A 13944-nucleotide genomic window follows, 5' to 3' on the forward strand; every position below is an offset into this window, starting at 1 on the left:
CACTTTTGGTTAAAATCCTTAAGTTAGACATTTAGGGAGTCCTTTGTTATGGTGGCTTATGCTTGAATTCGTCCAAAAATCTCCACCACTGTTTGGAATGCCAACAGCCTCCGGGGTCCCAAACTAGGCATGTAAAGCCTTTGAGTAAATTCAAACAGGTTCTCAGGTTCCCGGGATGTTGAATGTCAGAATAGATTCCAGGATCCCAAACTTTACTTTTATATCCGCCTTTGTCTTGATTTATATTTTTCCAGCCGGGCGGTTTGGAAGTTGCATTCTCACCAAGATGGCCAAACATTCTCCGAGACCCATTCAATCGAACTCGTAACCAATCCTTACACTTCAGATTGAAGCGTGGAACCTTATTGAATCTTGCATACCAGCTTTGAGCGCGAACCATTTTCTTTTTACTCTTAAAGCCGCAAAGAGCTCTAAGATGACCATCTGTTTCAAGTAAACCATATTTAAGTGGAAAACTAAAGATAAAAGCTAAGGATTTTACCCACTTGAATTTAGTATTGGGTGGTAATGGTCTTGGGATATGTGTTTCCAGTGGTTTTGCAAGCTCTACTCCCTCGTGTTTTTCTGTGTATTCCTCCACTTCGTTGCAAATTTCTTCAATTTCAACCACATCTTGATCCAAGTCTTTGATATGTTCCTCATCACTCAAGTCATAAGTTGGAGGTTGCGAAAAATCTACCTCTGCATCATCTTCATATTCACTTGGGGAAGATTCTTCTATCTCAAAGAATTCACTTGCGGATGCAAGTTCATTGCTAGGAGAATTTGACTCATGATATTCATTATCAAGGAAACTTTCTTGTTGAGTTATTTCGTCCAGTTCTTCATAGGATACCTGCTTCAGGGGCTGTGCACTATCCTCCTCAGCATCAACTGCACTTTTCCTTACAGAATTCTCCACAATTCTGGATTCCCACGGAGGTTCAGCGTCTCCTAAGTCTTCAACCAATTCTTCTTCTTCTATGATTTCAGCCTCCTCCACTTGTTCCAGTACAAAGTCATGCTTCGTACTGGCCAGTGGGGTTTCTAGTATCTCTTTCATGCTGCATTCTTCATTAGTTTGTTCACATGAAGCCATGGGGGTTCCTTGAGTGTCTGAACGTCGGGAAGGTAGTCTATTTATTGCTTGATTCAATTGGTGAAGTGTGGCATGAAATTTTTCAAATGTTTCCTTGAGTTGCTCCCTTGATTCTTTGAGTGATGGATATCGACGTGGTGCATAGGGAAGTGGTGGTTCTTGGGAGTAATTGGGTTGGAATTGGGGTGGATACGGGTTAGGGTCATATGGAGGTGAATGGTGGTAGTTGGCTTGTGAGTGTGGTAGTTCAAAGCTGTGTTGAGGAGGTGGTTCATAGGCGTATGATAGGGCTTGTCGGTAATTACAAGGGGTCCACCATAACTATTGTTCTGACATGCATTATTGAATGGTCATCGTCCATGATAGTTTGGAAGGTGTTGTTGCCTAAAGGGTTGATCAGATCCTCGTGGCTCCGTCCATCTCTGATTGTTTTGACCTTGATGCATGTTCCTGTTATAGCTTCCATTCCTTTCAACATTATTAGAACCAAACTCAAAGCGATAGGGGTGAGAATTCATAGTAAATAATAAAAATTAAAAGCGAAAATAAAAAGAAATAAACAAGCAAAAGAAAATATTTACAATAACCAATAATAAGGCACACAGTTGCAATTCCCCGGCAAATGCGCCATTTTGAACGAACGGATTTCTGCTAGTAAACAAATTCACAAATATAATCACGTTGTAAGTATAGTTTCTAAACTAACAAGAATCCTTTCGTACAAAAGTTTTGTTTGTCACTAAAGCAAACTCAATAAAATTAATTAACCGAAGTATTCAAACCTCGGGTCGTCTCTCAAGGAGTTGCAGGGTAGTATGAATTATTATTGGTTATGAAAAAGGTAAAATTTTTGGGTTTTCGAAATAAGGAGCAGGTAATTTAAATGACAAGAAAAATAAATTAATAATAATAAAATCTCTTGGCAAGGTATAAGAAATTGAGGTCCTATCCTAGTTATCCTTATCAGGTGTGAAGAGAATTGGATTTTGCTCCCATTTAAATTAACCCTTGCTAAACAATGGAAAGTCAAGTGGACAAATTGATTTGATCCTCAGGTCCTAGTCAACTCCTATGGAAAGACTAGTGTTATTGGAGTACAAATTAATCAGCAAGAATTCCAATTTCAATCAACAGTTGAGTTTGACAACTCAAATGTTGCTAATTACTTAACCAAAACTAAAAGGGGAAAATAAATCTAAATTGAATTGAAAGCATCATAAAATAATCATTAATCTGAAATACCTCAAATTGCATTTAAACATAAATTCAAATCCTAACATGGAAAGTTTGTAAATCAATAATGAAAAGATAAATGACAATTAAAGTAATGGAATAAATGAAAGTAGAAAATAAATTTAAAGGAATATTGAACCTGTGATTGAAGAGAAATGATCCTAAAATAAGAGAAATCATAATCCTACGAGAGAGGAGAGAACCTCTCTCTCTAAAAGCTACATCTAAAACCTAAAATTGTGTATATGAAAGTTATTCTCTGTATATCTTTTGATTCCTCCATTCTCTGGCTTATATTCTGTGTTTCTGGTTTGGATTTGGGCCGAAAAAGGGTCCAGAAATCGCTGGGGGCTTTTTCTGCAGATTCCTGTATGTGGCGTCTGTCACACATTCGCGTGGGTCACGCGTTCGCGTCATCTGGGAGTTTTCCTTGTCACGCGTACGCGTCGGTCACGCATACGCGTTAATTGCGTTCTGCTCAAGGCGTGCGTCCGCGTCATCTACGCGTTCGCGTCGCTGCATTTTCGCGCTAGGCACGCGTTCACGTCGTCCATGCATTCGCGTCGCTGCCTTTTCTTCAAAACTCCATTTTTGTGCTTTCCTTCCATTTTTGTATGTTTTCTTTCTGTCCTTTAAGCCATTCCTACCCTATGAGATCTGAAAATACTTAACACACAAATCACGGCATCGAATGATAGTAAAGGGTAATTAAAATTAATATTTTTAAAGCATAGGAAACATGTTTTTCACATATATCATATAATAAGGAAGGAAAAGTAAAACCATGCAATTTACATGAATAAGTGGGTGAAGGATTGAATAAATCACTTAAATTGAGCACAAAATACATCATAAAATATGGGTTTATCAACCACTAATAAAAATGAAAATAAAATAAAGAATAAAATTAAGAATAAAAATCAAAGATCATACCATGGTGGGTTGTCTCCCACCTAGCACTTTTAGTTATTGTCCTTAAGTTGGACATTTGGTGAGCTCCCTGTTATGGTGGCTTGTGCTTGAACTCATCTAGGAATATCCACCAATGTTCATAATTCCAATGGCCTCTGGGATCCCAAACTAGGTGTAGAAAGCCTTCAAGCAAGTTAAAGCACGTGACAAGGCCCCAGGAGTGTTGATTGGTAGAATGAGTTCCGGGTTCCCAAACCTTGCTTTTGCACCCGTCTTCTTGTTGACCATCTTTGTTCCAACCGGGTGATAAGCAATCCGAATTCTCACTAAGGCATCCAAACAACTTTCTAGACCCATACAATTTAGTATTCTTCCAACCATGATAATTCAGCCGTGAGCTTCCTACCACAATGAACCTAGGATTGTGTTGCCAACCACTAACCATCTCCCTCTTACTCTTAAAGCCACAAAGAGCTCTAAGTTGTCTATCTGTCTCAAGCAAAGTATATTCAAGTGAGCTAATTAAGCTTAGAGATGAGAGATTTACCCACTTGAATGAAGGGATGGATGGTGATGGCTTTGGGGGAGAGGTCTCTAACAGCTTTGGCAAGGTGATTTCCAGCTCCACTCCCTTGGGCTCTTCTTTGACAACTTCCACCTCTATGCAAGCTTCTTCAATATCAACCTCTTCCTCTTGGTAGCTTTCTTCTAATTCGATCTCTTCTTCATTGTTCACCAAGGGTATGGTAGGCTGTGCTTCTTCTTCTTTAATCTCCATGTCAAATCCAATGGGAAAGGATTCAATTGTAGATAAGAATTCATCAATGATTGAATCTATCTCTTGATCAACCTCTTCAAAGTCTTTAACCATGATATGCCTTGGAGGTTGTACACCCTCCTCAACATCAAATTCAAACTCCTTAGAAGGGGGTTCTGTGACTTGATGTTCAGCATCTCCTAAGTCTTCAACCAATTCTTCTTCGATAATTACAGCTTCATCCACTTGTTCCAGTACAAAGTCATGCTCCGTACTGTCCACTGGAGTTTCTAATATCTCCTTCATGCTACGTTCTTCATTAGATTATCCACATGAAGCCATGGGGGTTCCTTGAGTGTCTGAATGTCAGAAAGGTAATCGATTTATCGCTTGATTCAATTGGTGAAGGGTTGCATGAAATTTTTCCACTCTTTCCTTGAGACGCTCCTGTGATTCTCGGGTCGATGGATATGGACATGGTGTATATTGAGGTGTTGGTTCTTGGGAGTAATTGGATTGGAATTGGGATGGCTCCATGTATGGTTCATACGGTTCATAGGGTGGTTGGTATGGTGGATGTCATATGGAGGTGAATGGTGGAAAAAGGGCTTGTGAGTTTGGTGGTTCAAAGGTATGTTGGGGAGGTGGTTCATAAGCATATGGTGGGGCTTGTTGGTAACTACAAGGGGGTCCACCATATTCATCATCTTGGTACGCTCCCTGGATTGGCTCTTAACCATAGTAATTTGGTGGGTGATGGTTGTCACGAAGGGGTCCACCATAACTATTGTCTCGACATGCATTGTTGAATGGTCGTCGTCCATGGTACTTTAGAAGGTGTTGTTGCCTAAAGGGTTGATCAGATCCTCGTGGCTCCGTCCATCTCTGATTGTTTTGACCTTGATGCATGTTTCTGTTATAGCTTCCATTCCTTTCAACAATATTAGAACCAAACTCAAAGCGACGGGAGTGAGAACTCATAGTAACTAATAAAAATTAAAAATAAAAATAAAAACAAATAAACAAGTAAAAAAAAATTTACAATAACCAATAATAAGGCACACGTTTGCAATTCCCCGGCAACGGCGCCATTTTGACGAACGAAACTCTCGCATGATCTAGAATTTTCACAAATAAATTCCCGTTGTAAGTATAGCTTCTAGACCGACAAGAATTCCTTTCGTACAAAAGTTTTGGTTGTCACTTAAGCAAACCCAATAAAATTGATAACCGAAGTATTGAAACCTCGGGTCGTCTTCTCAAGGAATTTCAGGGAGGTATGATTTATTATTGGTTATGAGTAAAAGTGTATTTTTAGGTTTTTGAAATAAGGGACAAGCTGTACGGAAACTATAGCAAATTATACATCATTTCTAAGCCCCGGACTTTAGCTTTCCAACACAACTGGAACCGCATCATTTGGACCTCTGTAGCTCAAGTTCAGGCTGGACAGCTTAGCAATTTTTCCAACTTCTTGTATTCCTTCCACTTTTGCATGCTTCCTTTCCTTCCTCTAAGCCATTCCTGTCCTGTAATCTATGAAATCACTTAATGCACATATCACGGCATTGAATGGTAATAAGAGAGGATTAAATATAGTAAAATTTAAGAGCACGAAGCATGTTTTCAATTATAGCATAAAATCAGGAAAGAAAATGTAAAACCATGCATTTTGTATGAACAAGTGTATGAAAGATTGATAAAATCCACTCAATTGAGCACAAGATAAACCATAAAATAGTGGTTTATCAGTGGGTATCATAGAGTTGGCTTTTCAAAGAATGATTTGGATAATTATGTAGAAAGAAGTAGACGGGCAAGGATTATTGGTGGCGATTCAAATGCTACCATAGGATACTTGAGTGGCAAGGCTGATCTAGATCCGATGGCGATGGCACGCTATAGTTCTACCCCTGAAGATAGATTGGGCAACTTATTTTGGGCAGATGGAATGTCCAGGGCTAATTACCAGTTGTTTGGTGACGTCCTAGCATTTGATACCACGTACCAAAAGAACAAGTATAAAAAGCCACTAGTGATATTTTCTGGTAGTAATCACCATAGGGAAACTTGTATTTTTGGTTTTGCTGTGTTAGAGGATGAATCAGGACTGACCTACACATGGTTGTTGAAGAACTTTCTGGATGTTATGCTGGGTAAATCTCCTACTGTTGTGGTAACTGATGGAGATGAAGGCATGAAAGAGGGTATTGCGAATGCATTCCCTAATGCTACCCATAGATTATGTGGTTGGCACCTTCAAAAAAATGAAACGTCTAACATCAAGGATCCAACCTTTTGTGCAGAATTTAAAAAGTGCAAGTATGGCAAGTGGCATCCCGATGACTTCGAGCTCCGTTGGGCTAAGATGGTGGATACTTTTGGTCTGCAAAATAATGACTGAGATAACATTCAATATGCTAGGAAGGAAAATTGGGCTAGCTCTTACTTCATGGAGAAATTTTGTGCTGGGTTTAGGACTACCTCACGATGTGAGGGCATCAATAATTATGTGAAAACTTTCATTAGCTCTCGTCATTGTCTGTTAGACTTGGTGACTAATCTTGAACGTGCTGTTCGAGATTACAGGAACAATGAAATGGTTTCCCAATTCAAGACTATCTATGGTGAACCTGTGTTGACCACTGGTTTAACCAATCTTGAATGTAGTGCTACAGAAGCATACACGAAGGAAATATACAGGTTGGTTAAAAAGGAGATTCAGGCCGTGGTTGCACTTGAGTTAATAGAGGATCAAAGTATATCCAGAACAATAATTTATAAGGTGTATCATCATGAGAATAGAGATCGCTTGTACACTGTTATGTTTGATTGCAATGACAAGAATATAGAGTGTGAATGCAAAAGATGGAATACTGAGGGCATTTCCTGTAGACATATGTTTTATGTCATGAAACGGGAAGCCTGTAAAGAAATTCCAGAGAAGCTCATTTTAAAGAGATGGAATAAAAGAGCAAAGCATTTTTCCAATGAGATAAATATTAGGCAAAGTGAGATTGAAAAAAGAGAGAGGGTTTTTAATGTGATATGCAGCATTGTCTGTGGCCACCACCTGGATGTCTTTCATTGGAGCACAAGAGCTTCCCCTTTTCCATCAAACAATGAAAGAAGTGTGTAGATTGATAAGAGAGATTGAAACAAAGACCTCAAAGAAGCAACATACGGAGGAGGCACCTACACAGAGCATAATTGGTGACCTAAGCGTTGTGAAGACAAAAGGCGCACCAAAATTGAAAAAAGATGAAAAAGGGAGGAGGAAGTGTAAAAATTGTGGGAAAGAAGGTCACACAAAAAGGACTTGTTCTATTATTGGGAAAGAAGAAACTCAGGCAACGAATCAAGAATTGAACACCACAATTGATGAAGCTAAAACTCATGAGGTTATGAGTGCTTCTGGTACACCTTACTTCTTACTCACACAAATAGTAATTTCTCTTTTTGTGGTATTTTTCATTGTCATATTTGCAATTGAATTGTCATGATGAAAATTAGAAATTCATGCTCCAATAAATTATGTAGTGACCTGACGTGATAATTGCAATGGCAGATAGATCCTATTGTAGCTTCACAGATCTCGTCAATCATCGGTAACACACCACCCAACGAAGATGTTGCTTGAAATACAAATGAGTTGAATCCACGGTTTAGTGTTGTTAATTGCATTCCCCTAATATCCAACAACTTAAATGAAATTCCACAAGGGTCTTATCGGTGGATGCTACAGGTATGCTTTATGCCTAAAGTAATCATAGCTATAAAATCAGATTTTAATGAATTGTGCAATGGTTCACGAAATATTTCACCGGATTAGGGTTTGAAAGAATATTATTTACGTTTGACTTAGGTATTAGGGAGCATTGTACGGTTAGTTGCAAAGATAGTGGACTCTTATGAATATTCTTACAAAGACATCAATATGGCTTATTAGGTTATGAACTGGATTGGAGTTTGAAAGCATGTTATTTATGTTTGACTTAGGAGTTAATATTATTCTATGGTTGATTGTCCTAGTAGAAAGAACTTTGGTATTGAAATCCATATCATATTCACTTATGATATGATTTAAATAATTTCTTTATACCAATTTTAGATGTGTTTTTGTGTACAGGTAATGCAAAATCGTATGGCAAACAAGTGATAAATGGACCCGTCAACATGGATGACTGGGGAGATCATCGGCCGCAAAATTATTTTGCTTGTTTTTTCTATGTTTGAGTTTTATTACAAGACTTGGTGCATCCTAGAATGAATTTGTCATTAGATTATTTGTGTGAGAAAATATATGCTATCTTAAATGAGGAATAGTTGTCAATGAATTAATGAAATTGTCTTTCAAAAGCTTGGTGCAGCTTATTTGTGAACACCCATTTTGACAAAACATGAACTTAATCGCATTCAAACTTTCAAAATACAATCAATTTCATATCGTTCCTTCAAATGTTAAAATGCAACTAGGACAATTGCTTAATCTTGCTAATGTCAAATTTCTCAACAATGAAGTACTGTATTTGTCATCTTTGAATCCCAATTTGTGATTGCAAGCTTCTTCATCTCCTCCACGAGGGGGTTGCACCCTTGCATAACCAAGTCCAAAGCAATGCGCATGCGGGTGTAATCATTCACAACCTGATTCTCCAATGGCTTCCATAGGTTTGACAATATCATCCATTGTGCGACAAAGATCCCGCAGTCATTACTGCACCAAGTAAAGCAAATTTAATGGTCATTATTGAAAGCAACTTCATATTATTTATGTGTAATCATCAAATGCAAAAGTGATACACAAAAATCCTATATACACCTATCCATTTTCTATTGTGGAACCTTGGGTTCATCAAAATCATACAAGGTAATGGACTTGGTTTTAGCATTGGGAAACTTGTACAAGGATTCCTTGGATAATATGTTGTCTAGCAACTTTGCCTAGTGTCATAAATAACTGTAAAACTTTAGAAACATTTTATCCTAGAGTAATTTTAATTCCTTAAATACAATGAGAAATAATATAGTGTCTTACCATTGCCTCCATTGCATCCATTCGTGATGGCAACAAATTTTCACACTTTAGTGAATCCATGTAAGACACTTTCTCATAAAGCGATCAACAACCATCAGAAACCAATGATCGTCGATATGTATAGGGACATATATCTGAAATTTATTGGAGTGTTTAGCAGATTGGAATATTTAGGAAAGTACCTATGTGTAAAATGTTTGAAGACTTTACCATGAGTAGGTTGTCGGCAAAACCTGTGTACGTGCTTCTAATATAGTCTATTGTACCAGCGGAAATATTTGTATGATGCATCACAATTTGCTACATTAATAAAGAAAATTGTATAAGCTAATGAACTGTGGGTATGTTTGAACAACTATACAAGTAGCTAGTATCATTGAAACTTACAACAAAGGTGGGAGGTAGCCACCACTTGATTCCAAGTTTTCTTGGAACTGGTCCATATGTTCCTTTCAACATCATTGATGCAACAAATGTGAGCACCTAAAAACAAAGACACAATTTTAAACCAGCAAATACTTCACCAAAAAGCATGAAAAAGAAATAAATTATGATTTCCATACATCTCCAATGACCTTACTTCCTGGTACAAGAGTTAAGAAGACCTTTCTTGTCCCTTCACAATGGTCATTCGGCACAAGAATCTCGCTGCAAAAACCAAAATGGCCATCAACCTTTAAGTTTTCACAACCAAGATTGATGCATCAATTTTTGCTACTACAGCATGAACTTTATGTGACAAACACAACGTCAGAGAACTTACTTGGGGTCAAGTCCGTTGCCAAATATATATGCTACCATTGCCAACTTTGCTCCAATGAACATTATACCTTTTGCTGGGCGAAAGTTAAGGCCCAAGCACTGCAAATACAAACTTGAAATGTTACTTACAATCATTACTAATCATTCTATACATGTTTAACTCAATAAATAAACATTCAACAAGTAAAATACCAGTTGCATCTCTTCTCCATCCATATAAGGAGATATGTGAGAGTGATATAGCCAATGATGACTCCGATCAAGCTTCGTATCTTCACTGATGAATAACTTACGCTGTATTTCATAACAAAAAAATACAATGAAACATGGACCAACTTGCATTAAAAGATAGAAGAGGAAAAATACAGAAGGTCTTTTTTGGCTCACCATATCTTAATATGTTTATTTTGTGCTTTGACACCTTTATTTACCCATGAATATTTTTTCCTCTTACGAAGCCGCAAAATAGAATTGTCACTGCACTCTTTCAGTGAATCAGTATATTCATTATATGGGTTTTCGCTAAAGTGGGGACAACCATTACTAATATCGGTAAGAGCTTTTTTTATCGAGTAACGCCGAGTGGGTCTCTTCCTTGGATTGGTGGATAGGGGACCACTACTAGGAGTGGTGTCCATTTCATGAGGTATTTCGACTGTAATGGTTGGAATGGGACACAGTGACTGTTGCAAAGGTTCTTTTTGTCCAAGTTCAATGAGAGTAGGAGACAATCCATGCAAGTTCTCCATAACCACTGACTATACGAGCCTTGTAATGGCCTGAAACAACTATAAACATCATCGCTTTCACACCAAAGAAGGGTAAAAAATAGAAAATCATCATTAAAATTGGTCCTTCGTTAATTGAAAAATTTAATGAACCTAACCTCTTGATTAAATAGATTGTCATGCAACGTTGTAACTTCCTCATGCGAAATTGCTGACTTTGCTGGACCTTCGTTAAGTTCTTGCTCATCCTTTTCCTTTACAAAATAAACAAATAAATAAATAAAAATGAATTAAATGCTTCTGTTAGACAACCTCTAGTAATATTTAAAAATTCATACCTCCATGATAGAAATGAGCACCAAGAAAGCAAATGATTTCCTTTTCTTGAGGTACAACAAGAGAAGCAGCAATGGTGTCAACTATGTATGAAATAGCAAGGTTATTACCAATTTTTAAGCAACCCTTTTACATTCTTTGGTTCCATAAAATTATTTTCTTCGGTTTCAATAGTTAAAAACATTTGATAAATGGGCCCAAGTCATTTTTTCTTTGGGAGTCTTTTAATTTAATTTATTTTGGATAAATAGAAAATAAATTAACAAAATTAAGTCATAAAATTTTTATTTCACCCATTATTTTTTGTTTGGGTAAGAAATTAAATAAATTTCTAATAATAAATTACTTTAATGTTAAGTTGTTAACTTAAAATTCAAAATAACTTAAAAATGCCCGCCAAAATAAGATTTTGTTTTCCTCGGAAGGTGCTAATATTTCCCCTCCATCTAGGTCTACTTATTATAGTCTAGCTCTAGCCCTTTGCGTGCAGAGCAAACCCATAAATGATAAATGTATGTTGTAGCACTGGCTCTTATGGGAAAACTGCGAGATGCTCATATGTCATTAGCTTCTTATTGATAAAAGTCAACTTTTGGTTCGTAACTGATTTAATAATTCTAATTTTTATTATTATTATTATTATTATTATTATATGAAGTAGTTAAGGAACAATAATAAATTAAAAAATTAAATAAAAGATTTTTTTTAAATCTAACACTCATAAACAATAAAAGAAACACTATACATAGCATTCAATCGTACAAAAATTAATAATAGGAGTTGGACAAAGAATTTGGTACACATATACTTCCTAAAAATTAATAATAGCCCAAATTTGTCCTTAAAAGAACATTCATTCTTTAAATTAGTCCCCGGAAGATTAAATTAGTCATACTAGTCATTGAAAGATAAAATGTATGTCAAATTGGTTCTTCCGTTAATCAGAGGATGATGAATCACGTTAAGTGTCATGTGGTATAATAAGTTCATTGTTTCTAGAAAAAAAATACCAAATGTGTATCCAAAAGATTCAGACGCTGACAAAATGATAACTGAAAGATGTTATCAATAAAAAGATCCCTAAAAGAGGAATAATTTTGACAAAAATGACTAGCTGTCAATTAAGTTACCTGGAGTAAAGGTTAAGTGTTAAAGTGTCAATTAGCAATTATCAAAATTGCAAAACTTATCCATACTTTTAATTTTTATAATTTTAGAAACACCTCCATTTCAATTTTTTTAAAAACCGTAATTCATTTTTTCTGAGATTCTCGTCCCTTACTTCTTTGCTCTACCTTTCTCCTTCTGAGCCAAACTCTTCCTATCCTTTCTGTTTTTCTCCTCTTCTATCAAATCCGCAACCTATGGCTTTAGCAGCTTTGAAGTCTCTTCTACAGCAGTTGCATCTCACTTCCGGGTCCGATGAGAAAGATGCTGAGGTGGCCACCAAAAAATTCAAGGTGGAATTTTTAATTAATTACCCAGTCCAACTGGAAGATCCAAAATCTCCCAATCCTAATCCCCCCTCCCTTCCCCCTCTGAACCCTAATTCCCCCTCCCCAGCATACCCTCTCACTCTCTCAACCTAAAAATCTTCCTGAACCCTAATCTAGCAAAAGATCTCTCTTCCCATCACACTCTCTCACTCTTTCAATCATGAATTGTCCCAAATTTTTAGATTAATTTACAACTCAAAAAGCAGAGGAGGCAGATTTAGACAAGGCCAGAAGCAAAAAACAAGAAGCAAGAAGCAAAGGTGACAGAAACGAGGCCGATGAGTGAGATGCTACTGCTATGTGTGCATGTTTTTATGTTCGACCACAAGAAGGGAAGCGAGCTACCGCGAAACACAATAGTAAAGGTCGAAGGAGACAGATGACACTAACAGACGCAGAAGACCTGACGGCGAGACGGTGACCGTGCATGTCGGTAATACTGGCACTGTAAGACTGAGAAGGTTGAGCTCTGTTTTGAGAGAGAGTGAATTCAGAGTGTGAGACAGTGCATTACACTACAAGGTTTTTAATAATTAGTGGAGGTTTTCTAGTGGAAATTTTTAAAAACCTACACAAAATATTTCATTTGTGGCAAATTATAAAACTCCCCTGCATAATTATTGAAAATTTCCCCACTACTGCACATAATTAAAATTCCCAAATCCCCTCCAAACAAACCCTAAAGCTAGCAACCGTCGCCATGTCAGAGAGAAGATCTCATCAAAACGTGCAAGAGGTTAGCTTCAACCCATCACCGCCTCTAGCGCCGCCTCCATCGCCACCACCATCACCACCACTATAGCCATTCGTGTCCTTGCCGCCACCGCCACCGCCACCACATGCTTTGATAATCTCTTTTTCTGTTGTCTCCTCCGTCGATGCATCGTCTCCTTTGGTCGTGACGCGGTAACTTTTGAGATTTCCCTCTCTCTCGCTGTCTCTTTCTCTCTCTTTTCATTCTTTGTGGAATCTTTCCGATTACTTCTCTGATCTGGTTTGATTTATTACTTCTCTGAGTTTGGATCTGGTTTTTGTAAATAACTAAATATGCTTTCACCTTTGTTAATTTTATTTTGTTGATGCAATTTCATTATGGAATGATAATATAAAGCTGATTGATTGCTTCTTTTTCTGCTAAAAATTTGTTAAAAACTGAATTCTCTTTTTTATTTAACTCTGTATTCTTATTGTCGCTTGGTTCAAATTGTAGTAGAAGAAGGATAATTCCAAGAATCCATTGTATATAGAGAATCTGGTGGAGAAATATGTCACCAACTTTAATGAAATGACACAAAATTTTGATTTATGTATTTATTGAATGTCAAATTGCTTCATTTTTATTTGTATTACTGTTGGAGAATCCTAGAACTGCTCCATTTAGTGAGCCTGAAGCTCAAATTATGCGGAAACTTGCCATCTCGTTCGAACCACATGTGTGGATCAATAAGCACTCTGGAATGGAGGCAAGTTTAGTTAATTTTTACCCATTCCTTGAAAGAAAATTGAATGTTCTCCTCTTTAGTTTTTGTATTCATAGCAAGTTGGGATACTTTTGCAGTTCGGTAGACATGCTATGCAGCCTT

General features: G+C 37.1%; 3 protein-coding genes across 3 annotated transcripts in view; 2 read left to right on the forward strand and 1 right to left on the reverse strand.

The window, feature by feature from the left end:
• The window catches only part of LOC110267942 (protein FAR-RED IMPAIRED RESPONSE 1-like), a 41061-nt gene extending 32678 nt beyond the window's left edge, over positions 1 to 8383 (forward strand). The window contains exons 3-5 of the mRNA XM_088488309.1: positions 5754 to 7402; positions 7570 to 7746; positions 8131 to 8383. Of these exons, the coding sequence (XP_088344435.1) occupies positions 5754 to 6405 (652 nt within the window). The 3' untranslated portion in view covers positions 6406 to 7402; positions 7570 to 7746; positions 8131 to 8383. The remainder of the gene's footprint in view (positions 1 to 5753; positions 7403 to 7569; positions 7747 to 8130) is intronic.
• Positions 6454 to 7140, forward strand: LOC148580998 (protein FAR1-RELATED SEQUENCE 5-like). The gene has a single exon (XM_088492288.1). It carries the CDS (start codon positions 6454 to 6456, stop codon positions 7138 to 7140), a length of 687 nt encoding a protein of 228 aa, XP_088348414.1.
• A 6-nt stretch (positions 8384 to 8389) lies between the features above and the next one.
• On the reverse strand, positions 8390 to 10993 carry LOC110267941 (uncharacterized). The gene is made up of 11 exons (XM_088488344.1): positions 10868 to 10993; positions 10688 to 10783; positions 10189 to 10589; positions 9994 to 10095; positions 9803 to 9900; positions 9603 to 9687; positions 9427 to 9522; positions 9250 to 9339; positions 9040 to 9173; positions 8824 to 8945; positions 8390 to 8718 (listed from the first exon to the last, which is right to left on the reverse strand). The coding sequence occupies exons 3-9, from the start codon at positions 10189 to 10191 to the stop codon at positions 9087 to 9089; spliced, it is 561 nt and encodes a 186-aa protein (XP_088344470.1). The 5' UTR covers positions 10192 to 10589; positions 10688 to 10783; positions 10868 to 10993; the 3' UTR covers positions 8390 to 8718; positions 8824 to 8945; positions 9040 to 9086.
• Positions 10994 to 13944: the final 2951 nt, after the last annotated feature.

This window comes from Arachis ipaensis, chromosome B10, assembly GCF_059453495.1.
Source record: "Arachis ipaensis isolate K30076 ecotype BB chromosome B10, ASM5945349v1, whole genome shotgun sequence".
Taxonomy (NCBI): Eukaryota; Viridiplantae; Streptophyta; class Magnoliopsida; order Fabales; family Fabaceae; genus Arachis; species Arachis ipaensis.